General features: G+C 52.8%; 1 protein-coding gene across 1 annotated transcript in view; it reads right to left on the bottom strand.

Moving 5' to 3' along the window:
• Positions 1-26,490, bottom strand: part of KDM2A (lysine demethylase 2A) — a 47,196-nt gene that overhangs the window by 15,583 nt on the left and 5,123 nt on the right. Inside the window, exons 4-12 of the mRNA XM_061349348.1 lie at positions 10,630-10,768; positions 9,438-9,516; positions 8,103-8,149; positions 7,571-7,749; positions 6,034-6,140; positions 5,445-5,538; positions 3,868-4,021; positions 2,273-2,388; positions 1,211-1,337 (exon numbers count right to left, since the gene is read on the bottom strand). Of these exons, the coding sequence (XP_061205332.1) occupies positions 1,211-1,337; positions 2,273-2,388; positions 3,868-4,021; positions 5,445-5,538; positions 6,034-6,140; positions 7,571-7,749; positions 8,103-8,149; positions 9,438-9,516; positions 10,630-10,768 (1,042 nt within the window). The remainder of the gene's footprint in view (positions 1-1,210; positions 1,338-2,272; positions 2,389-3,867; positions 4,022-5,444; positions 5,539-6,033; positions 6,141-7,570; positions 7,750-8,102; positions 8,150-9,437; positions 9,517-10,629; positions 10,769-26,490) is intronic.

Below are 26,490 nucleotides of genomic sequence, written 5' to 3'. Positions count from 1 at the left end.
CTCATTCTGTGGGAAGGCGAGGCACAGGACATAGGAAAACATCCCAGAGTAAGAGACAGCAACACCCTAGATAGGATTTCATACAATACTAGAATGGTTTGGGTTGGAAGGGACCTTAAACATCATCCAAGTCCAACCCATGGGCAGGGGCATCTTTCACTGTATCAGGCTGCTTGAAGCCCCATCCAAGCTGATTTGCTTTGGAGGGCTTGGGATCTGCAGCATTTGGTCCTGAGTGACTTGAGACCTCGATCCTGCCTTCACGGTGGGAAAAAGAGGATGTGGGCTTTAACTAGGTGACTGTGAGGTCTCTTGGCCTGATTGTGCACAATAAAACCCCCTTCTCTGCCAGCTCTCCTGCTCCCTTCCTCTCAGCTCCCTGCACTAGTTCCCATTTCACACTGCTCAGTGGTAAAGGTGATGGAGACCTCCAGGCAGGAGGAGGACAGAGATGGCCTTTCCCAAACCAAGTGCTGAGGGGGATCTCCAGGGAACCACAGGGGAAGGACAAGAACTGGGAGCTGTTTCCCTCTGCTAGAGCTCCTTGGACAGGAAGCCCCAAAGAGGCTGTAGCTGTGAGGAGAGGTGCCCCCGGGCCAGTAACCACAGCCTCTGAGGGGAGTGAGGATGGATTTGCCTTAAGGGCCTTGGGTGGAGGCTGTTCAGCTTTCCCCTGCTCTGAAGAAAGGTCTCTCTGTAAGAAACCATCTCTTGTAAGGAGGCCAAACATTCCTTTTGCAACAGACTCCCAGCACATGTAACTCTGACAGTGCTTTAACCTCTGTGTGCAGGAAGGTCCTGATCAGCCAGAAGGCATTTCTGCCCCACAACTTCAACTTCCCTCCACCTCTTCTATTAAAAGCTTTGTGTGTACCAGCAAGGGCAGGAACCTGTGTGCTGGTTTTACACAAGCAAAGGAACCTGGCCTGTACCAAAAGAGGAAGCAGAACTGTCTGGTTTTGACTGCTTGTTCAAAGGGAAAGAAAGAAACGGCACCTCCTTTGGCCAGTCTGCAATGCCATCAGCTGTTCTCTGACTGCTCAGTGCAGCAAACAGTGCCAAGGGAGGAAACACCCACAGAACCCCCTTGTGGAACTGAGGAAGTGATGGTCCCAAAGTGATTCTTCCCCTGGCCAGCACCCCTGCACGAGGATGCTTTGATACAGGTGAGGGAGGAATAAGGGCTGGATGGTCAATGCAGGGGGCTTACCCATACTGAGTGACTCCTTCTGGAAGTCCTTGGTGAGGTGGGAGCGGCTGGTGATGCAGTAGACATAGCGCTCCAGCACGTACCAACACATCTCATAATAGAAGGGATAACGAAACTTATTTGGGACCTGCAAAAGAGGAGAGGAAAAAGGGGTTGGCTCAGGCCTCCTCCACCACCAGACAGCACAGAGATAGCTCTTATTTATTACTGCTGCCTCACACCAGACCGATCCCCTCCTGAGAGACAGGAAACGCATGTACATGTGTAACAGCATCATTCATCCTTCTGGCAGCCTGATGTAATTCTCCTTGCAGGAGGATGTTATCACCAAGCAGAGCAGAGACCAGGCACTATTCACTTGCAAGCCATTAACATTTCATTTCTCTTTGTTAGGGTTGCAGCTCTTCCCCCACAGACCTTCTCATCAGTACAAGAAGTGGCGGAGTGCCACAAAAGGTTGCAGCTGAAGGGAAGAGGTTCAAGGCTTCCTCCCAAACCACAGCACAGCATCTGATGGGATTTGTATGAAGGGAAAGGGTTGGTCTATGCAGAGGTTTAATGAAGCTCAGCTATTGAGCAGTGCTATCAGGGCTCTGTCACACCAGTGCCAGCAATTCGCATACTGGTAGAAGATGGTCCTGACCCTGCTGCTGTCCTCACGTTCCTGAGGCTACTCAGATGGCAGAGCTGCATCATCCTGTGTCTCAGCTCCTCTGGATGATGGTCTGACATCTGAGTGCTAACCCACAAGTTCTACCTGCTGCAGCACCTTAAAGTGCTTTGGAGAAGCCATGAGGCTGCTCATCATAGCCCTGAAGCCTCTCTGCACAGCAGGACCCACGTCTCCACAAGGAGCAAGCAAGAACACCCGCTTGCCAACAGCATGCTCTGCTCCAGACCTGTACCTTCAGGAGGCTTGGACATTACGCTTACAGAGAGCTGGAGTTGGAGCCATCTGTCCCAGGGGGAGATGACTTCTCTGCCTGCACAGCACTGCTCTTGGCTGCACCCTCCTCACCACCCCAGGAGCCCACATCCTCCCACCTTCCCACAGGTCCTTACCCGTGTCCGGTCTTCAATGCTGTAGATCCGGAGCTGCATAGGGATGTTGAAGCTGTGTAAGAAGTTGCCTCCAAACACCAGTGTGTCCATGGGAGTGTACACAGCATGGATCCAACCTTGGAGAGAAAGCAGAGCTTGGAGCATCCTGGGGAAGGTCAAGGTCTCACAACTGACAGTCCTTACTAATTCAAACACTGCTGCACCACTCAATACCAGCTCACTTGATCCCACTAATGGCTAGAGACAGACTTGTACTCAAGCACTTCAATACACCTATGGATCTGTCCTCTCATGGTGGCCAATGTACCTGTATCCAGCTCATGTCCAATGCTCTTTGTCATCCTACCTTTGGAGCGGTGCCTACCAACTGTATTAGGCCTAAGAATGTCAGCAACAAGGAAAACAGTCTTCCAAAGTCTGGTTAACTGTTAAAATACCCTCCAAGGAATACAAGTTCCAGCTCTGTTACCTCCAAGGCCAAGCAATCCAGACAAGCCCAACATTTTGGGTACTGCAGCACGGGTTTTGTTAAGGCAAGGGCACTCAATTCAAAAGAAGAGTCAGTTGTGGTAACAGGACTCAAATGAGTAACTTGTACAACCCCTGTGCTTTTCTGTTCCTGGTCCTGCAGTAAGTTACAGTGCAACCCTGCACTGCTGTTGGAGATGAAACAGGGTTGCAGCAGCCTTTGACATCAGAGACAGTCTTATGGACACAGTTTATATGCAGCAGTTATTACCAGGGGTCCAACAATGTTTCTGCTGCCAAGGGACTATTCCCTAGGGCAAGAGGAACATGTTATAGACATCCCAGGTTCTAAAAGGCCAGTCCTTGTAACCAACTGACTTGAGCTGCTTTTTTATCTGCCTCTGCTCTTCTCCAGCACTGCACTGAGCTAACTGTGCATGCAGACACTGCTGATGCCCTCCTGTTACTCTGCTTCCTAGAACAAGTCAGGCTAAAGGATTCTTTTAACTCTTGAGTGTTTCCATTCCCAGTCTCAGTCTCCTTGCCCAAGCTCTCTGCAAAGCAGTTACCTGCAAGTCTCCCCCTGGTTTTGCTTCCCAGCTCCCTCCTGGGTTTCAGTGCTTTCCAGCATCCCATTTTGTAGCTACATGCTTTTCAGTTCTCCCATCTCCAGTACATGCAGACTGTTCCGTTGCCTTTCCTTGTGCCCAGAGCCACCACCTTGCTCCTTACACACACACACTGGCTGCCTTCCTTGCTTCACAACTGGATTATAACTGTACAGTGATCTCAGAAGCTGTGAGGATGAGGAGGATGAGGAGCTGTGCTGCCTTGGGCACCACTCTGCATGTCACCATGAACAGCACTGGGAAAGCCTCCTTTAGTGACTATCCAGAGTGATGTGAGCCAGCCACAGCTTTCCCATCACTTGGGCTGAATCCACAGTGCCATGACAGGCATGTTTTGGGAGCTGGCAAGCAAGAGGATGGAGCCACGTCACATCTCCCTCTCCCAGTTACATGAAGAGGAAGCTAAATCCTGCCTGCTCCCAGTTTGTGTCCTAGGAGTTTCAGTCTCTTGTCACAACCCTGGCAAAGGCCAGGGGGGATGTGCCCACCCCGTGGTACCTGAGGGGATGACAAATGTGTAGCCCTGCTTGAGCTCGATGCGCTGGCACTCAGACACTCTGTCCCCAAGGAAAATGTCTCCCTGCTTCCCTGAGAGAAGCCAGTTTTCATAGAGCTCCAGGTTCTGTGGTGTAGGAGGGATCAGCCAGAAGATCTGCAGATGAAGACAACACGTGTATGTAAGTCATAACTGACAGCTATTAAATACTGCCTGCTTCTTCCAAACCTGCCCTGCTCCCTCTCCGGACATCTACATCTGTTCCTTTCCCCACCAGGGGATGCAAATCCAGAGACAATCCCAGTAAAGCAACCTGAGCATATGTCCCATTGGAGAGGGCAAGCTGCTGAGTGAGATCTTGCCTGACCTAACTCACTGAGCACCACAGGCAGACTGAGCTTGGGATGCTTTGTGAGGTTTTGTTTCTATCAGTGTTAAGAGACAGAGCCCACGAAAGACACCAGAGTGTTAGAGACAAAGAGATACCCACCTCAGTGTTTCTGCCATGTTAGTAAGAGCTACAGCTGAACTAGAGATTTAAGCCTGTCTGGATCCATGGAGTGCAGGTGGCAGGGAACTACCCAGCCCCAAACAGGCTGTTCAGAGACTGTTAGCTCTTCAGGGGAAGGCACTGGAGCCACAACCCCTCAACAGAAGTCTGGCAGCTACATCTCCTTTGCAAGGAAAGGTGGGTGAAAAGCCCAGATTCTTCAGGTAGGGCAGAGTTTGCTGCTGCCCCATCCCTGGCAGTGCTCAAGGCCAGGTTGGACACAGGGGCTTGGAGCAAGCTGCTCCAGTGGAAGGTGTCCCTGCCCGTGGCAGGGGTTGGAACTGGATGGGCTTTAAGGTCCTTTCCAACCCAAACCATTCCATGATTGTATGAAATCCCTGCCCAGTTATAACTGGAAGAAACCCATCAGGGGACAGACATCACACTCAGATAAAGGCTGCAACCAGAGAGACTCAAACACAATGAAGCCTGAGGTTTGCTTCTAGTCTCTTTGGCTGAGCTCAGCTCCAGGAAGCAACTCCAGAGAACAGCTTAAACCTGACACTGTTTCAGAGCTAATTCTCACCAGAAACCATGCAAGTGTTCTGCAGTGAAGCCCTGTCAGTAACCTTCAGTTCAAATGCTCCTGCTTTTGAAGTCACTTCATGTTTTAAGGTGACCCCTTATGCATTTGTTGGCTATTTAAACCCCCTGAAAGGCTTAGCTTTAGGAGCAGCTCCCATCCATCTTTAATTACCTTTCTTCAGCTTGCTGCTGCTCTCAGTGTGCTATTTGTGCCATAGCAAGGGGTGATCAGCCATGCAGCCAAATCACCTCTCAGAAGGCAAGGCCCTGCATGAATTGGGTTATTCTATTCAGTGTATTCAGCCCTTTATAAGGTTGTCTTGGCATCATCCCTCCAGCACAGGTTTTCAGCCTGTGCCTGGTGCACCTCTGATCGACCAGTTTAGGATGGAAAGACTTCAATTTGCTGTCCAGAACCTGCATCCTCACAGATCAGCAAGAGGATGGACTAAAAGCCACCCTCCTAAAGCACCTGTAAGTGTCCAACAGGGACTGTCCTCCTACCTTTCCCCCTCGGTGGATGTGGTACCACACAGAAGTGCCACCGAAGTCCACGTGGAAGTCTGTGTAGCAGCCCTTGACACTCATCAGACAGTATCTGGTGGAGAACAAGACAGGGATAAGGTGAAATGAGCAGGTAAAATATATTCAAAGGGAATGGGCTGCCTAAACCCAGGCTCCCAGCAGTGCCAGCACACAATTACTGCAGTGCTAAGCACTTGAGCTGCAGGAAGGTGGTGGCTTGCAGGAGAGCTCACTTTGCAGTTATGTCACATCCCCACACAAAGATCTAATCCAGGCTCTCCTCCTCGCACATCTGCAGCTCTAGAAACCCCCAGTCACAGGCCTACAGGGCAGGACAGGCAATGCTCAGCAGCTGGGCTGGCTCCAGATGTTTCAAGGTGGTGAGCACCCCTCCACACATCATTTGTTAGGGGCTTAAATAACTGCAGCATCCTTACAAGTGTCACCCACTGAAACAGACTGCTCCTCCCTCTTCCCCTTGGTACAAACCACTTCTCCCTTGGGCAGTTCTCTTGCAAGAGATGCCCTGCTGCCTGCCACCACTGGAACAGCTCAGGAAGTCACTTACTTCTGCACCTTTGGATACTGCATCTCCAGGATGGCATTCGTAGACTCTGTCTGACTCTCCTTCAGGTGCCTGGGCCACATGTTATCAACCCAGTCAATCAAATCCACCTACAGCAGGAAAGGTGGGAGACATGAGTAGAGATGACAGGGAACCGTAATCCCTTCTGATACTCCCCCTGGCTGTCCTAGAGGCTAAAATACCTACTGCCTCTCATGTGCAACCTTCCCCATTGCACTGGTGCAGTCCCACACATAAAGCACTTTAGGACCAGCTGCTCTGATGCCAGTTGCTGTACTGTGACCCCCTGATTTCAAACAAGCAGCAAACACCACAGCAAGATCCCAAGCTTGGTACTGGGACGCTGGTCGTCTACTCAGGGGCTAGGCAGGAACTGGTATGCATTGGGGATGCATAAACCATGCAGGACAGCATCCGCCAGGGTGGGATTGAAGTCACTAAGCTTCAGCACAGCCCCAGAGCAGGCAGAGATGTCCAGGCTCCCTCTACAGTTAGCAGGGAGAAGTGAACGGCCCCACAGAGCTGCCCCTTCCTCTTCACTGACTGCAGAGGGAGTCCAGGGTGTCCATCTCCGGTTTCTCGCTGTCAAACCGCTTCCTGCCCCCTTCCAGCACAGCTCCAGTCTTGGCCTCCTCTGCCCTCTGAGATTTCAGCACCAGAACCCCTCCTTGCCACACCACAGAACCCTCGGGAGTCCCAGCTGCACACAGGGGTGGTGTCCTAATGGGATCACGCTTTCCAAGGACCAAGAAAACCTCAAAGCTCAACCAGCATCCAGGCTTTAGCTGCTCACTCCAAATGCAGCTGAGCTCTGCTGTCTCATACATGATGGCAGGTCCACCCTTGCTCTCCACTGTGGCCTCTTGCCACAGTGGAGCTGATCACTGCTGCAGGATGCAGGGGAGAGCTCCACACCAAGCATCAGTGAAGAGCACAGATGTAAGGTAGACCCAAGACTGAATGACAGCCAAGCTCTTGGCAGGCAGTGGAAGAGGCTAACTGGGAGAGGCTGGAAGCCAGCATCCCCACCCTGTCCTCAGTGCTCACTGTGGCTGAGCACCAGACTGACCTCTCTGTTCAAACTGAGGTGCTTGTTCGTGATCAGCCAGCACAAGCAGGTTACTTCCATTTAATTATTCCTTCCTATTAATTGCTGATAGCCAATCATTAGCTGCTGATATCCAACCATTAGCTGCTGATAGCCAATCATTAGCTGCTGATAGCCACTGAGCTTTCTGCAGAAGTCAGCTGTCTGCAAAGCAACACACCAGGGACTTGACCGTGGTGGCTTGCCCATATAGGATGAGGATGCACAGGCTAGGGCTGACTGTGAGATCAGCCCCAGCAAACGAGGCCCATGTCAGACACAGGATCAGCTCCAGCAGCTTCCAGAGCACAGCAGCGACATCCCTGGTTGAGCCCATGCATGTTATGAGCAGCTCTTCTCCTGCACTCAATGCCAGGCTGCACCTTACCCCCAAAGGCCCACAAGTGCAAGGGAAGGAAGAGCCATGCTCACCGTAGCAGGTCTCTGCACCAGGTTCTCCAGTTTGGTGTGGCTGAACTCCAGGCTGATGACGTTGTAAAGTTTCTCCCTCTCAGCCTCTGGTGTTTCGTAGTAGCGTGCCCACTGTGCCATGGACATCTCAATGTCCCTCTGTGTGTTCACATCCATGACATCCACCATCCGCCGGCTCCCTGCCGGGACACACAGACAGCACTGGAACCATCCCTGTGCACAATGGACCACCCAGAAGAGATGCTCCAAGAGGCACAAGATCCTTCCTCAAAGAACCCCCCCCCAGCAGTGGGATGTTCTGGCCTCTCCATAACTTCATCTTCTTCCATACCCACATTGAAACTGAACCTGCTTCAGGTCAAACTGGACTCAAGCAGGTAAAAGCTGTGGTCCACTGGCTCAGGCACACTGGGGGAGCCACATAACCACACCTCCCATTGGTTCCAGACCACTGGTACACCCAGTGACTCCCCCATCCCTCCCCATCTGCCCAGGGCACACCAGAGGCATGCTGTGGTCCCCGGACACTTACCAACGCAGAGCCGCACATCATTGACGCTGAAGTCCGGGTCTGGCATCCTGCAGGACAAACACCTTGCTAAAACATCATGAAATGCTTCTGGTTGCAGACCCTTTCCACCTCCAACCCCAGTATTAGCACCCTGAGGATGCTACCGGGCTTCTTTTCCTCTTGGGTGGGGGTGAAGAGCATGAAACCAGATCTCTGGGGTGAAACACAGAGCCCCAACTCCCGGCTAAGGAAGCAGATTTGGGAATAGGATACATCCTCTCCAGAGCACGAGCTCTTGTAGTGGCTTCTGGCAAATGCTCCAGCAACCTTTGAGCTAAGCAATCCCAGCTCTCCTTTGGGAGAGTGCTCCTATGAGTTATCCCAACATAAAGAGCACGGCCAGACCCGCACACGGGATGTATTTCACTGACACAGCAGAACTCCTCTCCCTGTTTGTACTGGCACACTTATCTGTACAAACACAGGCAGAACGGGCAGGCAGCCATTCAAGCAGCTCTTGACCCAGAGAAATCACCAGAAGCTCAAAGGAAATCCACGTTCACCCACATTAGAATCCTCAGGATCAAATCCTTGCCTTTCCAAACCACCCAGTAAGCATGGTACCATCTAAGTCACCCCAGTATAGCACATCATGCACTGGGTGAGATGCTACCCATCAATTCACAGCCCGCTGAGGAAGCTGAGAGCAATGTGGATGATGCTGCCTCTGACTAAGGCTAATTTATCCCTTTAACCAAACCCAAACCCCACTGACCCAGCAGAAACACCCAATCAGATCAGGTTTGAGGTTTATTTAAAGCCAGCTGTAATGTTTTATAGCATTACTTGCCTTAACACTACATCTACCACCCCATTGTGTATTTATATGAACATCATAAACCAGCACAAAGTCCTGCATCAGCACAGCTTTACACTCCAAGCTGTAAGCTTTGATTGACTGTAGCAAGAGACAGAGATGGCAGTTTAGAAGTAACCACGTTGGATAAATCAGGTTGGAATTGCTGGGAAATGCCAGAAATACTACAAATTGCTTGACTCTGGCAAGTGATGCTGTATTACTAGGAAAGGAACCCAGCCAGATGTTGCATCAGAGCAGCAGTGGGATATTCCAGGCATTTAGTTGCATTGTGGTCACCTACAGCCAGCTCTGACTTTAAGTCCAGACTTGTAAGAACAGGATAACTGAGGTGGAAGATACTTCTCACTGCAGGTAAAGAACAGCATGGACAGGACACTCCCATAACAACCTGGTTTCAGGTCCAGCTACTGGATCAGATCCCACACAATGTGGGAAGAGAGGCAGGAAACCAGGAGTCATCCATCCCTAACACTTACTTTATCCCCAAGCCATCGGAGCTCCTGAAGATGAGAGGGTCCCTCAGGCCACCCCTCTGGATGTATTCAACTGTGAAGTCTGTGAGGAACAAAAGGGAAGGTGTTAAGGGAGACTCCTGCAGAGGACTAGAGACAAAGTGAGGTTAGACAGGATCTCTGGAGCTCCCTACTTCCACCCTGCTCCCAGCAAGCTGAATTCAGACCCAGAGGAGGTTGTTCAGAGCAGTTGAGAGCTGAGACCCTCCTCTTATCCCTGTGACAAGGCTCACCAGCAAAAGGAAGTGCTGCTCCTTGCTGTTTCTACACTCCTTGGAGACCCTGGAACTCCTTTGAGGCAGTTCTGTGAGCTGTGTGCTGCTCACAGACCTCAAACAGAGCCTCTAAGGAGGAGGGAGTTTGCTCCAACAAGCAGCACCAGGCAGGGGAAAGAGTGTGGAGGTTGGTCCTCACTTCCCCAAGAAGCCCCAAGCCAAGTTAGAGATGCCCTGAAGGAATGCTCCTCCCTCATGGTAAATCTTTGTGAGGGATGCACTGGCTCTGTGATGAAAAGACATCCCACTGAGCCATCTGTGTGGTGAAAGCAAGGGGAGAGATCCCACAGAGCCTTTGAATTGAGCATCCAGTAGACATGTGGCTGCAATTACAGGTGCCGACCCAGGCAAACCCTCTTGTTCCTGGCTGCCACGTGTCCCAGCAGGCCTGCAGATGGGCTCCTTGCTCTCCAGATTGAGGGGATTCCATGCCATTTCCCATACACACTCCCTGTTATCAGGCTTGAGCCAATCCTCCATCAATACACATCATACCACCTTCCAACTGCTTGGGGACTGCACAGGACTTGTGGGGAAGCAGTCAGAAACATCCCCCACCCCTTAGGTTATGGAAGCAAAGTGGTTTCCAGCACAGAACTGGTGTGAACAGCAGTTTTCCCAACTTCACAGGAAGACAGGAAGTAAAAGGTAGCAAAACACAGGAAAGGATTTAGGATTGCATTAACACCACAACTGCCTCGTAACCACCCTTTAAGGCAACCAGGGAAGCTCTGGGTGCAGTCAGACGCACAAGAGCACATTCAACTGTGAGCACTGCTGGCTTTCCATAGGGAAAGGTCCCCTCATACCATGGAGAAGCAGCCAGCCACTGCAGCTGTGTGGTTACTGACAGCAGCAGCACTGCCTGTCCCAGCACAAACCTTTGCCTTCCATGAAGACCACGAAGGTGGAGTTAAACTTGTTGGTGGACAGCTTCTCCTCGAGGTCAAATGTCCTCTTGCCTTCAATTTCATCATCAGAGATGCCATCGTCCTCGTAACGCCGCCTCATCGTGCCACGCTGAGGAGAGACCAGAGCAGGAGGTAAGGGATAGGGACCAGGAGGAACAACCAGAGCCTCTGGGGGAGCCCTCAATCCCTGCTTCTCCTCCCAAAGAAGAGGCCCTGGATTGTATTATCCATGACTCCTCTTGCTCCAAAAGGAGTTGGGATCAGTTTGCAAGGGGGACGTGCCAGAGAAGATCTATTTGAGCAATGTCTGTCCTGGTTCCAACACACCCCACTGAAACACCAGGTTTACCCCTCCTCCAACCAACACATTTGTGCAAGTTGGGCTCTATGGGAGACACATAATTCACAGCAACATGGGAAGAGGGGAATATTCAGTGTAACTGGGGATAAGAAAGAAGAACGTTACCTGGTTTTGCAGGTGCATCAGGATTTTGCTGCACTGGAGGGGAATTTAAACCCCTGTCACAATGCCAAATGATACAGGAATGGGTTTATGCTGAAGACAGTCCTCAAGTTTTCAGCTTTGGTTATGCACAGAAGCTAATTTATTCCCTTGTTTGTGTGTGTGGGAGCAGCAGGAGGGGAAACAACCCTTTTCTGACAGGGTCTCTAAGTACGTCTGTACTGGGATGCCTGACAGACATCCTCTTCCAGCAGTGCTGGATCTGGTAGGAATTACTGTCCCCAGCTGTTTGCCACCCCTCCATGCTTCCTTTGTGGGAATGCTCCCTAAATCCCCCCAGATAAAAGTGAACCTGGTCTGAATTAGCCAAGCTGCCTTCACCCAATTCGGGATGCTCCTGCTGTAAAGCATTCACACCAGTGGGGATAGCAGAGAGGCAGGGATGGGGCAGGAGATGATGCAGCAGCTGCTGTCACATTTGGGCCTAGAAGCTGGAGGCAGCAGCCTGGTGGCAACGGGAACAGGGTCACATCCAACCAAAAGCCATGGGTCATGATGCTGGGATGGCAAAATTCACCATCACTAATGAGGTGAGCAGCGTGCACATCGAGTCATGGAATGGTTTGGGTTGGAAAGGAGCTTAAAGCTCCTCCAGCTCCAACCCCAACCCCTTCCACTGGAGCAGCTTGCTCCAAGCCCCTGTGTCCTTGAGCACTGCCAGGGATGGGGCAGCCACAGCTTCTCTGGGCACCCTGTGCCAGCGCCTCAGCACCCTCACAGGGAAGAGCTTCTGCCTCAGATCCAACCTGAGCTTCCCCTCCGTGCATCTCCAGGCCCTGCACAACCTCCCACTGCCTGGGGTGTTTGACAGCTCACTTCTTCCTTGTTTTAGGCTCTCTTGATGAAAGCCCTGGCATGGGTAAGGGTTTCTTTTGCCCCCAGCCCTGCCTGGCCTCTCTCCCCTTCCCCTTAACCCCTGCTCCCCCAAACCCATCACAGCTTCAAACACACCTGGGTACAACCATCCCTCACCGATCACTACCTTGCTTTGCTGGTCCCTCTCTTCCTCCCTGTGAGGGTGCTGAGGCGCTGGCACAGGGTGCCCAGAGAAGCTGTGGCTGCCCCAGCCCTGGCAGTGCTCAAGGACACAGGGGCTTGGAGCACCCTGCTCCAGTGGAAGGGGTCCCTGCCCGTGGCAAGGGCTGGGACTGGATGAGCTTTAACATACCTTCCAACACAAACCAGGCTGGGATTCTTTATAGTCTTACCTATGTAAACAGCACCAGTGGAAGGGAAAGGCTCCCCCTCTCCTGCCCTGTACATATGTATTGCTTTAAAGATGCTTCTAAAACCCATCAGCTCACCAGTGCAGGAGCATGTGGAGACAACTCCTGATACCTCCAGCCTCACACTTCCAAGGAAGCTGATCAATTCACAACTCACTTCCCTGCCATCAAAGCAGAGCTCCTTACCTCTCCTTGCTATTAACAGCTCATTAGCCTTCCCAGACACCTGGATAGGGACACCAACACCTCATCTGCAAGGCAGGGATACAGGGCTGGGAGCATCCCAGAAAGAGCCCTGAGTATCCTGAACCCTGAGGAGCCTTTCCTTATGCAGGCTGCCCCAGCGCAGCTCTCTCAGCCTGTCCCTCACTCCTGCCCTGAAGAGTGCTGCACCAGAGTGCAGAGGGCTTAGGTCATGCTGGCAAGCACCTCAAGGAAACCTCATCTGCAGCTTTCCCTTTCTATTTCCATGCTTCCAGAGAAGATGCAGCAGCCCCGGTGCTTCCTTGTGCCTGTCTGGGCCCTTCCCTGTGCAGCTGAAACACGGCTCAGATCCTGCCCTGTGATGCTGTCCGACATCAGCTGCCTGTTGTGGCTCCTGCCAGGACACCTCTGAATGCTGGGGGCACAAGAGCAGCTACAGGAGACCTCAGACTACTCTGCAAGCACACAAAGAGCCTTCCAGCACGACTGGTTTGCACTTAGCCCATTCCCAGGCAAGGGAAACAAGGAAACAAGGCTTAGGAGTGCAGGCCCCACAGACAATTCCCATCAGAGGATGAGCATAATGAAGTGGAGGATGCTGGGCCCTGTAGGCCGTGAGTTTGGGATCAGGCAGACTGCAGGACCAGGCTGTGCCTGTGGCCTGACCTGCTCCTACTCCAGACAGTTGAAGTTGAGAGGTTTAGGGAAGAGCAGCTCCCTGTGCAAGTGCATCCAAACCAGGCTCTTACCAAGCTCTATCTGGCTCCCAGACTGGAAGCCTCCGTGGTATTCCAGGACACAGCAGGGGTTACTGCACTGGGCTGAAAGTCAGGTGTCGAGTTTAACCATGGAGCTCTCATCCCAGGAGATCCAGGCTGGAATGCAGCTCCAGCCATAGGGATGATGTCTGCCTGCAGACCTGTTTCAAGCAGGTACCCCTCACAGCAAGGGCAGAGGACAGCACGTACCCAAGGACACTGGTGGCCTGAAAAGCCAGGGAGCAGGAGCAGGCAGGTAACCAACATAGCAGGGAAACCCCTCCTGTGCTCTCACCTCACAGACACGCTGGTGTCCAACTGATGTGCTCAGATTTCCTTTATCCCTGTGGAATGCCAGCTGGCATTAGCTTGCTCCTTGTCACCATTCCATAGCTACTGCCAGGACAGGAAAGAGGGTGACATGCAGAAGTTCGGGTTTGAGTGACTACAGCATGGATGAGTAAGGAGAAGGCTCCTTAAGGGGAGACCTTAGAGCAGCTCCAGTGCCTAAAGGGGCTGCAGGGAACCTGGAGAGGGGCTTGGGACAAGGGCCTGTAGGGCCAGGCCAAGGGGAATGGCTTGAACCTGCCCGAGGGGAGACTGAGCTGAGCTCTTAGGCAGAAGCTCTTCCCTGTGAGGGTGCTGAGGCGCTGGCACAGGGTGCCCAGAGAAGCTGTGGCTGCCCCATCCCTGGCAGTGCTCAAGGACACAGGGGCTTGGAGCAAGCTGCTCCAGTGGAAGGGGTTGGGGTTGGAGCTGGATGGGCTTTAAGCCCCTTCCAAGACAAACCATTCCATGGTTCTTTATTCCTTGGAGTCTCCCCCACACTGAGACCGCTGCAGCCACACAACTGAGCTCTAGCCCTGTGCAAGCTCAGCCTGGCAGCTCCCTTCCAGATTTCCATCTGGTGTGAACACAGTTCCTGCCCTGCCAGCCTGCATGCCAGCCACATCGGGCACTGCCTGTCCTTCTGGAAGTGGCACCGAGCCAGCCCAGGCTCTGGACTGCGCAGAGCAGCTCATTTAGCAGCAATGTGACCACATGGCCAGGCCTGATCCAGATCCTGCTGGTGCCTCGGGTGGATGCAGCTCAGGAAGAAGGCAATCCCACCAGGACTGACAGAGCCAGGCTTTGAGGACAGATCCCAGCCTACATGAATGTGAAGCAGATGATCTGGTCATTCACTAACAAACTCCATGAGCAAAGAAACACAAGTTTCAGATGATGCCACTGTCATGGACTCGCATGACATGAGACAAAACTTCCCTTTATCCCAGCTAGACCCACCCATGGATCTGTTTGGGGAATCAGGGAACCATTCCAGGTCTTCCCCGATCCCATTCACAGCACAGCCTCAAAGCAAACAGAAGACAACCACACTGCAACGGTGTGAACACCAGGGGAAGAGGCAGAAACACCCCAACTCCCTTTGCAATAGGGAAAACAGATGCAGAACACGGACGGGCGCATCCAGCCGAGCAAATGCCACAGTCCAATACTCCTGTCATCAGGCAGGCATCAGCCCCAGCACTGGTTCCTGTGGGCAGGGCAGAGCCCAGCCTCCTCATCCGCACAGCACAGAGGAGACCAGGATCCCAGTGGGGGCTGAGGACCCCCAAGAGCTGCCACAATACAAAGAGCTCTGTGTTAGACACCGCCTCTCGTGCTGCAGCGCTTTCATGTCATTGTTGTCTTGGGAGGGTGGGGAACAACAACATCCCAGTGGGTGCAGAGCGGGCAGGAGGAAGGAAAAGAGCTTCCAAGAGAGTGTTTGGGGAGAGGCAGCATCTGCGGGGGCTTTGGGCCGATCTCTGCAGCAGCTTTCCCCTCCTGGAGCCTGCGGCTTCCTCATGGCCCCGTTCACAGAGCACAGGCCCCAGATCAGGTCTCCACATGAGGACGGATGTGCTCAGTGTCCAAGCTTAGGGACAAGTGGAGATCCAGCTGCACAAATCCTTCCTGCAGCACAGAGCGATGCCTCAACTGTTGGCTCAGGCAAGGAATTGAGTGCAACTTCCAAACAGGAGATCAGCAAACACCCCCAAAGCCGCCATTCCTGAGGGTGTCCTGGGTGAAGCTCAGCCCCAGTGAAGCAAGAGGTAAATGTCAGGCACATCACAGAATCATGGAATGGTTTGGGTTGGAAGGGACCTTAAAGCTCATCCAGCTCCAACCCCTGATATGGGCAGGGACCCCTTCCACTGGAGCAGCTTGCTCCAAGCCCCTGTGTCCTTGAGCACTGCCAGGGATGGGGCAGCCACAGCTTCTCTGGGCACCCTGTGCCAGCGCCTCAGCACCCTCACAGGGAAGAGCTTCTTCCTTATCTGCAGCCTGAACTTCCCCTGTTTCAGTCTGAACCCATCACCCCTTGTCCTATCACTGCAGTCCCTGATGAAGAGTCCATCCCCAGCATCCTTGTAGCCACCTTCAGACACTGGAAGCTGCTCTGAGGTCTCCACACAGCTTCTCTCCTCCAGGCTGATCAGCCCCAGTGTTCTCATCCTGGCTCCATATCACATTTCTATACACCTGTCAGACAACCTCAGCACGAGGCAGTGATGTTTAAATATTGCTTCCTTTTCAGCTCCAAGATCTGTGTCAGGATTCAGGCATTATTCATCCCAATGAGAGTTTTAGTAAGGAAGACCTGACAAACAGTCCAAAGCCTCTCTCTGTGTCAGACAGGGTCAGGATAGAGGCAGTTTATCCATCCTCCAACACCGGCCAGCAGCCCTCACCCAAAACAACTGTCCTTCCCCATTTCTGGCTCTCTTGGGTACCATTCAATTAATGTAGGAAATAGGAAGCATGGATATTAATCCTGCAGACAGCATCAGTGCCATCCCTTCTACTCTGATCCTTTCCACTGCAGTCTCCCTCCAGGGATGCCCAGCGAAGGGCCTCATGCAGCTCCTTCCAAACCCTTCCTTGGACACCTCTCCACCTGGAAGCGCTGCCTCCATGGAGCACAGCAACCTCTGATGGCAAAGGAACTGCTAGCTGGCTGAAGATGAGTCTCCTGTGGGAGTTGTTGAGAGCAGAACAAGTACAAGGTCACATCTGAAGACAGAACAAGCCGTCCTGCTGCTGACAGGGCCTCCCCTATTGACAGAGTGAAACCAGCAAACACCACAGTATTTCAGTCACTTCCTGTCCTGTCTGCTGCCATTCCCTCCCTCATCTCCCAATGGATCCATCTCCCAGGCCCAGGAACCTTCCTCCTGCTGTGCCACGGCTCCTACTGCTTCAGGAGACCACTGCACCCCTTGCTTTTCCTCTCCCTATGCCTCCTCCCCTGGACCTGCTGTGTTTCCAGCCTGGTTTGAAGCCTCCCACAGCCCTCCCTTACTCCTTCAGAGCCAGGATGCTGACATAAAGAAAGCAGACAAGTGCCTGAACTCCTTCCTTCCAAACTCCTTTCACTGCAGGTATTACAGCTTCTACCTGGCTCCCAGCACATGTACAGAACAAAGGGACTTAGCAGTGCATCCTCCTCCTTCACCCCTCGGGTTCCTCACTGGGTGTCTCCTTCCCACCCATCCCTCTGTAGGTTTACTTTGCTGCAACACATCCAAAGTGGTAACAAAGCACCAAGCTCAACTCTCCTCCTTTAGGAGTTTAACTTCTCTGTGGGAAAGGGTCTTGGTCCTCTGGGAATGCAGAGGCAAAGGCAGGAGGATGGAAGCAGCAAGGCCACCACCAGGCAGATGCAGGGCAGAGCAGATGCCAGTGCCAGCACTGACCACACACAGAAGACTCTCCCTGGCAGGTATTTTCAGCTACAGCACGAAGAACCAAGGCACAAAGCCTATGCCATCCAATGAGCAGTGTGCCAGGTCACTGCTTAGCTTAAGCACAAGAGCTTTTCCTTTCTAGATCCCTCTCCTCCACACCTGCACCTCCCACTTCAGCTCCTGGTCCAGGCTCCAAGCTCTGCTCCATACAAGCATGTTACCTGTGTTTCTCTCCCCACCTTCAGTCCCTTCAGCTTCCCCTCAGCTCCTCTTCCTCCCCAGCATAGGAAGCAACAACCAAACCACAGCACCTCCTGTCACCCCTGGGATGCAGAGGGTCCTATAAGGATGCGCCCATTTTCTGTTAACATTTTGGCCCTGCAGACCCATTTGCACACCAACTAACAGCCAGTGCCCCAGAGATGGTCAGTGAAGTGGTCCTGGGCTCACTGATCCCCAACTAGGAGGCTGCACTGCAATAGGATCTGAAGAGAAGGCCATAATCCCCCAAGCAAGTGGTACAGGACAACTTCTCAGTGGCCCTATGTGTCCCAAGGCAAGGACAAAGTTGCAGGTGGCTTTTCAGCAGCTCTGTGTGCCCTATCCACCAGTGATGCCCACCAGGACAATGTGGCCATCCTAAACTACCTCACGCTGCCTGGTTTCACAAGAGGAACCCAAGAACTAACCTGGTTCAATGCCCCTCAGCATCTCCCGTCTCCCTCCAAACCCGGCGAGGAGAACTGGCACATCCCAGGCTGCACATTGCTGGATCCAGACTCAAAAGCACCAGGCTGAGGAGGGAACAGGATTTATGTGGAACTGGAGCTCTTCCAGGCTTCACAGCTCCAGGAGGGATTCCTGTCACGAGCAGGGCTGGCAGCAGTTCAGAACGATGGAGGAGAACGCTTTGGTTTGCACTTTTGGGTTATGAAACTGGATGCACACAAGGAGCAATAGGGGAATTGGAGCAAGGCTGACATGGGCAGCTCCAACAGGCCAAGGAGGAGTCCAGCTGCTGCTGCTAAACCCCACACTGCCCAGCCCCAGCACCAAACCCACGAGCCAGGGGAACACGCTGCATCACATCACATCACAACACAGATGGATGGCAACAGTGCCAGGGAGGAAACACTGCTCCTAGGAAAGCAGTTCCAATCCCCTGCAGTGTATTTCAATGTGCCATCACTGTCCCAACCAGCTTTATGGCACTACCAACCCTCAAGTCACCCATGCCCATACCCAGCACCAGCCATAGCACCCTGGTACCTGCACAATACCTGCATGGATTCTGTGTCAGCCTAAAGAAGCTCATGGAAGCCCATCAAATCCCCCACCATGCCACGCTTCAGGACTGAACACTCATCCTCTGAGCCACACACACTGTGTTAAAGCCACTCTTTGACATTCAGCCTTATTATTTCTCATGCAGACTGAGGAAACCCCTTTAATTACCTCCCACCATTCCAAACCAGAAGGAATCCAAGGAAAAAGCCTGCTGTGTAGAGCCCTTTCCCTACCGGGGTGTCCCCAGCATGTGGTAGATGAGCATCACCAACTTTGATACTACTTTTTGCTTTGGATAGTAAGGCAATAGAGCATCCCCCAAATGGAACAAAGCAAACCAGCTTCTCCAACTTTTTAGCTTGAAACCTCCATGCATTTATCCATATTCCCACTGGGAAAAGCCTAGACCATTCACCTCCAGGCTGCTGAGCCCACACAGATCACAGCAAGAGGGGCAGATGGAGCCATATGCATTCAGAGATGTACAGCTCATCTCACATTAGTAGATCAGCACTACTCCTCCTTGTGCTGGGAAAGGCAGAGCAACTCCCTGCCCACAACATGCTGGGAATGCAGAGGAATGACTTGGAGTTTTCAGTGGGGAAGAGCTCCCAGTGCCCCAGCCCAGCTCTGCAGAAACCTGCTGCCAGTTCTGTCCCATCACTCAAACTGAGCAAGGCTGGACCACAGGAGAGCAAAAACACAGGAAGCTTTGGGATGTGCACGGTGATTCCTGCTAAGCTGACACTGTCCTCTCAAGAGGACAGAAACAGGCTGCCTGAAGTACAAGCTACAGGGCCTGGGATGCTTATGGAGAAGGAGTACAAGCCAGGGCCATTGGGAAGAACATGGATGGGGCATGAAACCACAGAACCATGGAATGGTTTGTGTTGGAAGGGAGCTTCAAGCTCCTCCAGCTCCAACCCCAACCCCTTCCACTGGAGCAGCTTGCTCCAAGCCCCTGTGTCCTTGAGCACTGCCAGGGATGGGGCAGGCACAGCTTCTCTGGGCACCCTGTGCCAGCGCCTCAGCACCCTCACAGGGAAGAGCTTCTGCCTAAGAGCTCAGCTCAGTCTCCCCTCGGGCGGGTTCAAGCCATTCCCCTTGGCCTGTCCCTACAGGCCCTCGTCCCAAGCCCCTCTCCCACCTACTTGGATGGGTATTTCCCCCATACTCTGCACTGTTACACCATCACTGCACACTCTCCTCCCTCCTTTGCTCAAGAAGCCCAGTGCTTGCCCCTTGCTTACTCCAACTGGGACAAAGGAGCTCAGGGATACAGTGACACATGGAAATATCCATGTAGAGCAAACTAGAGATGCTGAGGCTGTGTCACCCTATAGAAGCACACGTTGCCAGGCCTCTCATTTCAACTTCCAGCTCCATCCCAAGATTACAGCTCCTGAGAGCCAGGGGAACATGGGAGAGCAAAGGGGGCACCAGAGCACCCTTGGACTGAACAGCACAAACCAGCCTCTTTGTTATTCTGAAATACAGAGAGTGTTTTCTGCTTTTACCCCTTCTCATTGCTTTGCCATCCCTCTGAGTTCTGCAGCTCCTTCACCCTGCACCCTTCCACCACTGCCTCACGAGAGGTTAGACAAGGTAAGAGCCAGCACCAAACAGGATCATCCCCTCCGAGTATCTCACTTGAGAATGTGCCTCCTTGGTTGGGATCTGCTGCTGGAGATAACAGCTCTATCAAGCAAGGTCCTCATCCTTCCCCACTGTGTCTTATCAGGGGACCTCTTCTCCAGACTCTATCAGGCCTGGCTGGGACACACCAGCGCGTTCTGCTGCCAGCTCCCAACCCAAGGACCAGCACTAACAAAAACCACAGATGACAGGGCTGGAACTTGATGATCCTTTCCAACCCTAACTATGCTATGATCACAGCCCAGACCCTCTTCCTTGACATACAAGGGGGTAGGGAGGGTGTTGCTTTGCTGAACTCTTGCTAGTGCAATAGCTAAAACATGCAAGATCCAGGGACAGACGAAAGCAGGCAGTGTTTAATGGAGTGTAAGGAGGAAAGTTCACATCTTCACTCATCACCTCAGTGTCACAGTGACCCATTCTGTTTCACAGCAGTAGAACTGCCAGGCCTGTCCCTCCCAGCCCCACTCACACACGAGCACATCACACACAGCACCACGAGCCAACCTCAGCTCTTCTGGCAGCAGGATGGCACCCAGACTTGCACCCTTCCAGCACCCACCTCCCCATGAGACCACCGCACAAGCATGAACTCACCTGTCTCCTCTCACCACCCTGGAACCCCGGGTAGATCCCAACCCAAAATCTCCTCCCGTTCAAGCTCCTTCAACTTCCACAGGGATTCAGAGGCCCTGGGCAGCCAGCTCGGGCTGTTTACTGTCAGCACTGTTCCTACAGCAACAAGGTGCACAAGCATGGACACACAGAAACAGAACAGAGAGAAACCCTGTCCAACAGGCCAAGGGAATGGCTTGAACCTGCCCGAGGGGAGACTGAGCTGAGCTCTTAGGCAGAAGCTCTTCCCTGTGAGGGTGCTGAGGCGCTGGCACAGGGTGCCCAGAGAAGCTGTGGCTGCCCCATCCCTGGCAGTGCTCAAGGACACAGGGGCTTGGAGCACCCTGATCCAGTGGAAGGGGTTGGGGTTGGAGCTGGAGGAGCTTTAAGCTCCCTTCCAACCCAAACCAGCCTGGGATTCTAAATGGATCAATCTCCTCTCTCTCATCATGGATTCACAAGCTCCACTTTGTCGCCAGGTTTATCCAAACCACCTCAAGTGCCAGCACAGCACCTGCAGACAGCGATGCATCCTCCTCACCCAGTTCTTAGAAGCTGGAAAAGGGGTGAACAAGGAATGCAGCAGAGAACTTAGCAGGACTGACAGGACCCGAGAGGTAGTGAGTTAGAGAGAACAGTAGGAATGTGTTCTTACTACCTCCTGGCCCTCAAATACCAGAGTTCATCAGTGTCCTTGCCAATGGAGAGCTGCAGGTACCTGAAGGGAGGCAGCACAGGGAGTGAAGACCATCACCAGAGCCATCCTCAGCCTTCAAGAGGCTGACAGCCCTCCAGGAAAGGAATGGAGCCTGGACCAGCCCAGGCACTTGCACAACAAGAGGAGTCCTATCTGCAGCTCAACTAGCTTGAGACCATCCAAGACAGAAGATACCCACGATGCTGGCTTCAGGTTGTACTGACAGGCCTTTTAATGCTGCTTTTCTCCAAGTGCACTCAGAGAGAGCTTCTTAGCTTCAGCTGAAATGGTCACATCCCATTTGCCAAACAGAGGCATGTGCCTGTCCACTGCTCCCTCCCAGTGGGAATGCTCTGCATGGTTTGTTCTGCCTGACCCCCACCCCAAACCAAACTGAACCAGGTTCTCCAGGCCAAGTGGAGACAACCCCTCCAGTTGTGTGACACAAGCTCCCCACCCTCCCTGCCCCACAGTGCTCCTGACAGCTGAGGATCTCTGGTATCTAATTATAGGCCCTGTCATCCTACCACAGGATTTGCTCTTCCACTTGGCTCTCCTGCTTTTCCCAAGGCAACCAAGCAAGATCCTTCTCTGCTCTTATCTCCATTAGAACCAAAACAGGACAGGACATCCAGTAAGGCGGATCTCAGCTACCACCACCACTCCAGTACACACAGGGATGTGCTTCAGTGCAGCAGCTGCCACAGGACCGCACTGCAGATACATGTCCATGCATGATGTGCCATGTTCCTCCTCACTTTCTACCTCTTTCACTTGCTTTTACCCTCTTCAACCCAAATAAAAGGTCAGCCATTGTGTAAGGAGGTCTGTGAACTAATGAGTCAACTCTGGCTGTAAATGGAGCTTTCCAGAGCTCAGCCTGTGCTCTCCAGCTCACACAGTGTTCCCTCCTCTGGAATCAGCAACACTTCTATCAGCAACAGCACCAGACGTCTCCCCCTGAAGACAAGTGCTGTCCTTCAGGCATTTTCATAGATCATTGAACAGTTTGGGTTGGAAAAGACCTTAAGATCATCCAGTTCCAACCCCCCTGACATGGGCAGGGACACCTCACACTAGATCATGGCACCCAAGGCCTCGTCCAACCTGGCCTTGAACACTGCCAGGGATGGAGCATTCACAACCTCCTTGGGCAACCCATTCCAGTGCCTCACCACCCTCACAGTAAAGAATTTCCTCCTTAGATCCAATCTAAACTTCCTCTGTTTCAGTTTTAACCCATTACCCCTTGTCCTATCACTACAGTCCCTAACGAAGAGTCCCTCCCCAGCATCCCTATAGGCCCCCTTCAGACACTGGAAGCTGCTCTGAGGTCTCCACGCAGCCTTCTCTTCTCCAGGCTGAACAGCCCCAGTGTTCCCAGCCTATCTCCATACAGGAGCTGCTCCAGCCCCTGAGCATCCTCGTGCCCCTCCTCTGGACTTGTTCCAACAGTTCCATGTCCTTTTTATGTTGAGGACACCAGAACTGCACACAGTGCTCCAAGTGAGGTCTCACGAGAGCAGGGCAGAGGGACAGGATCACCTCCTTGGACCTGCTGGTCACGCTCCTTTGGATGCAACTCAGGGTACGGTTGAAAGGGGACAGTTAGTGCACCACCTTGTTTCTTTACCTTCTGAGCATACAACCACTACACCTACATGTGCCATTTCTTCCCCAGACCCAGCCAGTCAACCTCTGCCTGGGTGGCTCCTGACAGAATTAGCCACCACAAAGCAGGTGCTGGGGGCACGGGGATCTGGTAGCATCCTCTCCAGCTGGGATAACCCTGTTAAAGCCTCCTCCTGTGTATTAACAGGAGACAGGGCTGTAACTTGCAGATGTTGTATGGTAACTCACAGGTAACTTCAGGTACTCCTGTGCTGTCTGGTGCTCACTCAGTCAGTGCTGCAGCTTCCAGACCACACTTGAGGTTTGGGACAGTGAGAAACCAGCTGAGATATCTATCTCCTGTGTTCCTCTGTGCTGACATGGAACTTCATCCAGTTGGCTTCAAGGATGTTTTCTGCCATAGACCAGCACACTCTTGCATCTTTCAGCATCTAAATGCTCACAGGGATTGCTAAAGCTTTCCCAAGGATCACCTTCAATGGGTGCTAGCTTCCAAAGAGCTGCTCAGATCCAATCTTAACAGTCCCTGAATTATTTAGAGCTCAGTTATTACACCTGGATCATTTGGAATGAGTCATTTGTGGTGTCTTTAGTTTGAAGCAGAGGCACTGGGGAGAGATTAATTACTTTGCTAGCTCAGGTCCTGTCTAGACTAGGGAATGGAGGTGTGTCCAGCAGAGCAGGGACATCTGGACAGGGTTTCACACAGGGCACATCCAGACAAACTCCCATCCTTCTCAAGGAACACTCACTTGATGGGATAAGGGATTCCCAGTGCCAGGTTTCAAACGGGGGTGATGTACATCTACCTAAGACTCTCACCGCAGCTCATCCCATGCTTCGGTACCTGCAGGATCTATGGGGTTCATCCCAGCACACACAAACAAATCCCAAGTCATTGGAACTGCCTCTGGGAAAGTCAGTATCCAGCAGGACTGGTGCTGTTGAGCACATCGAGATCTGAGGATAACAAACAGCAGCAGCCACAAGGGATCATCACCTGGTGGTGAGCAGTGTTACAAGGAGAACAAACAAGCAGTGAGGCAGAGCCTGATTTGGAGATAGTGTTCCTTGCATCCCACTTAGGACAGCATGAGCCATCCAAGATAGAGCAAGGGCAGCTGCTTGACCAGCACAGGGAGGGCAGGCAGCTGCGTCCTCCTTTTTGCTCTCTTATCAGACATAAGCAGCTCCTGCCAGCCCACAGCTCCTGCTGACCTCCCTCTCCCTGCTTTGAGGCCATCTCCTCCCTTGGTGGTGTGAGGATAAGGGCTGGAACCTTAGAATCACTGAACAGTTCAGGTTGGAAAGGACCTGACGATCATTCAGTTCCAACCCCCTGCCATGGGCAGGGACATCTCACACTAAACCATGGCACCCAAGGCTCTGTCCAACCCAGCCTTGAACACTGCCAGGGATGGAGCATTCACAACCTCCCTGGGCAACCCATTCCAGTGCCTCACCACCCTTACAGTAGAGAACTTCCTCCTTATATCCAATCTAAACTTCCCCTGTTTAAGTTTCAACCCATTACCCCTTGTCCTATCACTACAGTCCTAATGAAGAGTCCCTCCCCAGCATCCTTGTAGGCCCCCTTTTGTCACAAGTGTCACATGAACACTACCATGCCTGAGCCTTTCTGGCCCCATGGGTTGTGTCCTGCATTTGCCATCACCCCATCCTGCAGAAAGGATTTGGTACCACCAAATGACCTGGAAAACCACAGGATTAAAGTCACTGTGACTCTGGGCACACATCAGAATCCCAGTCTCCCTCACCTGAGCGTGCTGAGGCCAGTCCACACCACTGTATACACAGCTGAGAGAGAAGCCTTTCCCTCCATGCTCCCAGAGCTTCATCCCTCAGCCGATGACTCCATGTACTGTGAAGCTCACGTGAGCCTTTGCCCAAGGGATAACGTGGACACCAACATGTAAGGACAGGTTTGCTCAGTGCTGTTTACAGGAGAGGCCTCAGGTTTTGGCTGGTAGGGACAGGCAGAGGCCTCCTCTCAGATTTCACACAAGGATCTGACCAGAGGCAGGGCCGTGCTAAGGCAGGACACAGACTGCCCCAAGCAATGGGAAAGACAGCGCTCCACTCCCCCCTTGTCTCCTATGTGCACCCAGAGCACTTAAGAGCAAGTGGGTCTCCTCCTCCACAGACCCACTGCCCTTCATGGGTGTCACATCAACCTCCAACAGCCAAAACAAGGGTGCCACTGCACCCAGCTGTGATGGTCAAGAGCCCAGGCACTGCAATACCTGAGCCTGAGCCCCAGAGAGCACCCAGAGCCTCAAGGGAGGGTGCAGGGTGCAGCTGCAGAGCCAGCTGAGGAGGTTCCAACCCCACCCTGTCTCAGGCTGCCACCTCCCCACTCTCATCAGGTTGGCTGGTGGGGCAGTAGCTCAGCACAGCACAGACAATCTAGATCAGACGCCCCTCTCTGCTGCCAACTTTTATCTAGGGCATGATCCACAACTCCCTGAAGGAGCATTTGGCTCATGGGCATCAGCTCCTGAGGCACTGAGGGAGGGCGGAAACCTCTTAAACCAGCTCTGCCACTCCAGCAATGCTGGAACCACACCCTGAGATACAGACTGCTGACTTGACAGCAGCTGAGGCACCAGGATGGGCAGGATTTGTCCTTAGCGTGATGGCATTCACCTGCTACGCTCCCCTCAAACCATCCTGGAGTGATACAGCTCTGCTGCCCCTCATTCCTCCCCATCAGTGCTGCCACTGGAAGTGTTTGGCATCACTTCAGTGATGTTTGCTGAGGCGCTGGCACAGGGTGCCCAGAGAAGCTGTGGCTGCCCCATCCCTGGCAGTGCTCAAGGCCAGGTTGGACACAGGGGCTTGGAGCAAGCTGCTCCAGTGGAAGGGGTCCCTGCCTGTGAGAGGGGTTGGAAGTGGATGAGCTTTCAGCTCCTTTCCAACACAACCCGTTCCATGATTCTACGTGCTAATCCCAACTCATAATTCACATTCTGGCTACTTTTACTGCCCAGTAAAAGCCTGGCAAAAGTAGCCTGGAGCAGACAGAAGGCAACATTTCCTCACACTTGTGGCACCCAGGAATACTCAGTGGCTGCAGACACCAGCCCCACATCCCACTGAGAAGCCCTGCAGCAGCTCCACGAATTCACACACATCTGGACATGTCAGGGGGCTTTGTGTGTGGTGAAGGTTGGAGTAAGTGAGAAACCCCTCCTCAGCAGAGCATCACCCATCCTGTGCCAGTGAGGCAACCTCACCTACAGCACGCCAAGAGCATCTTCAGAACGTGCTGCATCAAACAGCCCCTTCACAGCAGCTTAGAGATGGACCAGTTTGCTGAAGAGCAGCACCAGGAGATTCCTCCCCTGCTGCCCCTTATTGTGCTCAATGACCTAACACAGATCTAACCTTAGCAAAAAGTTAAGCTACACACATGCAACAGTTCCTCCTCTGTCCCAGGGCACCTTGTGGAGACCTGCTGAGTACTGAGGTGGACAAC

This window comes from Neopsephotus bourkii, unplaced genomic scaffold (assembly GCF_033783945.1).
Source record: "Neopsephotus bourkii isolate Nb327-2 ecotype Australia unplaced genomic scaffold, CSIRO-AGI_Nbou_v1 NB_409, whole genome shotgun sequence".
NCBI classification, from domain to species: domain Eukaryota; kingdom Metazoa; phylum Chordata; class Aves; order Psittaciformes; family Psittacidae; genus Neopsephotus; species Neopsephotus bourkii.
This window is presented reverse-complemented; position numbering and strand designations above follow the sequence as displayed.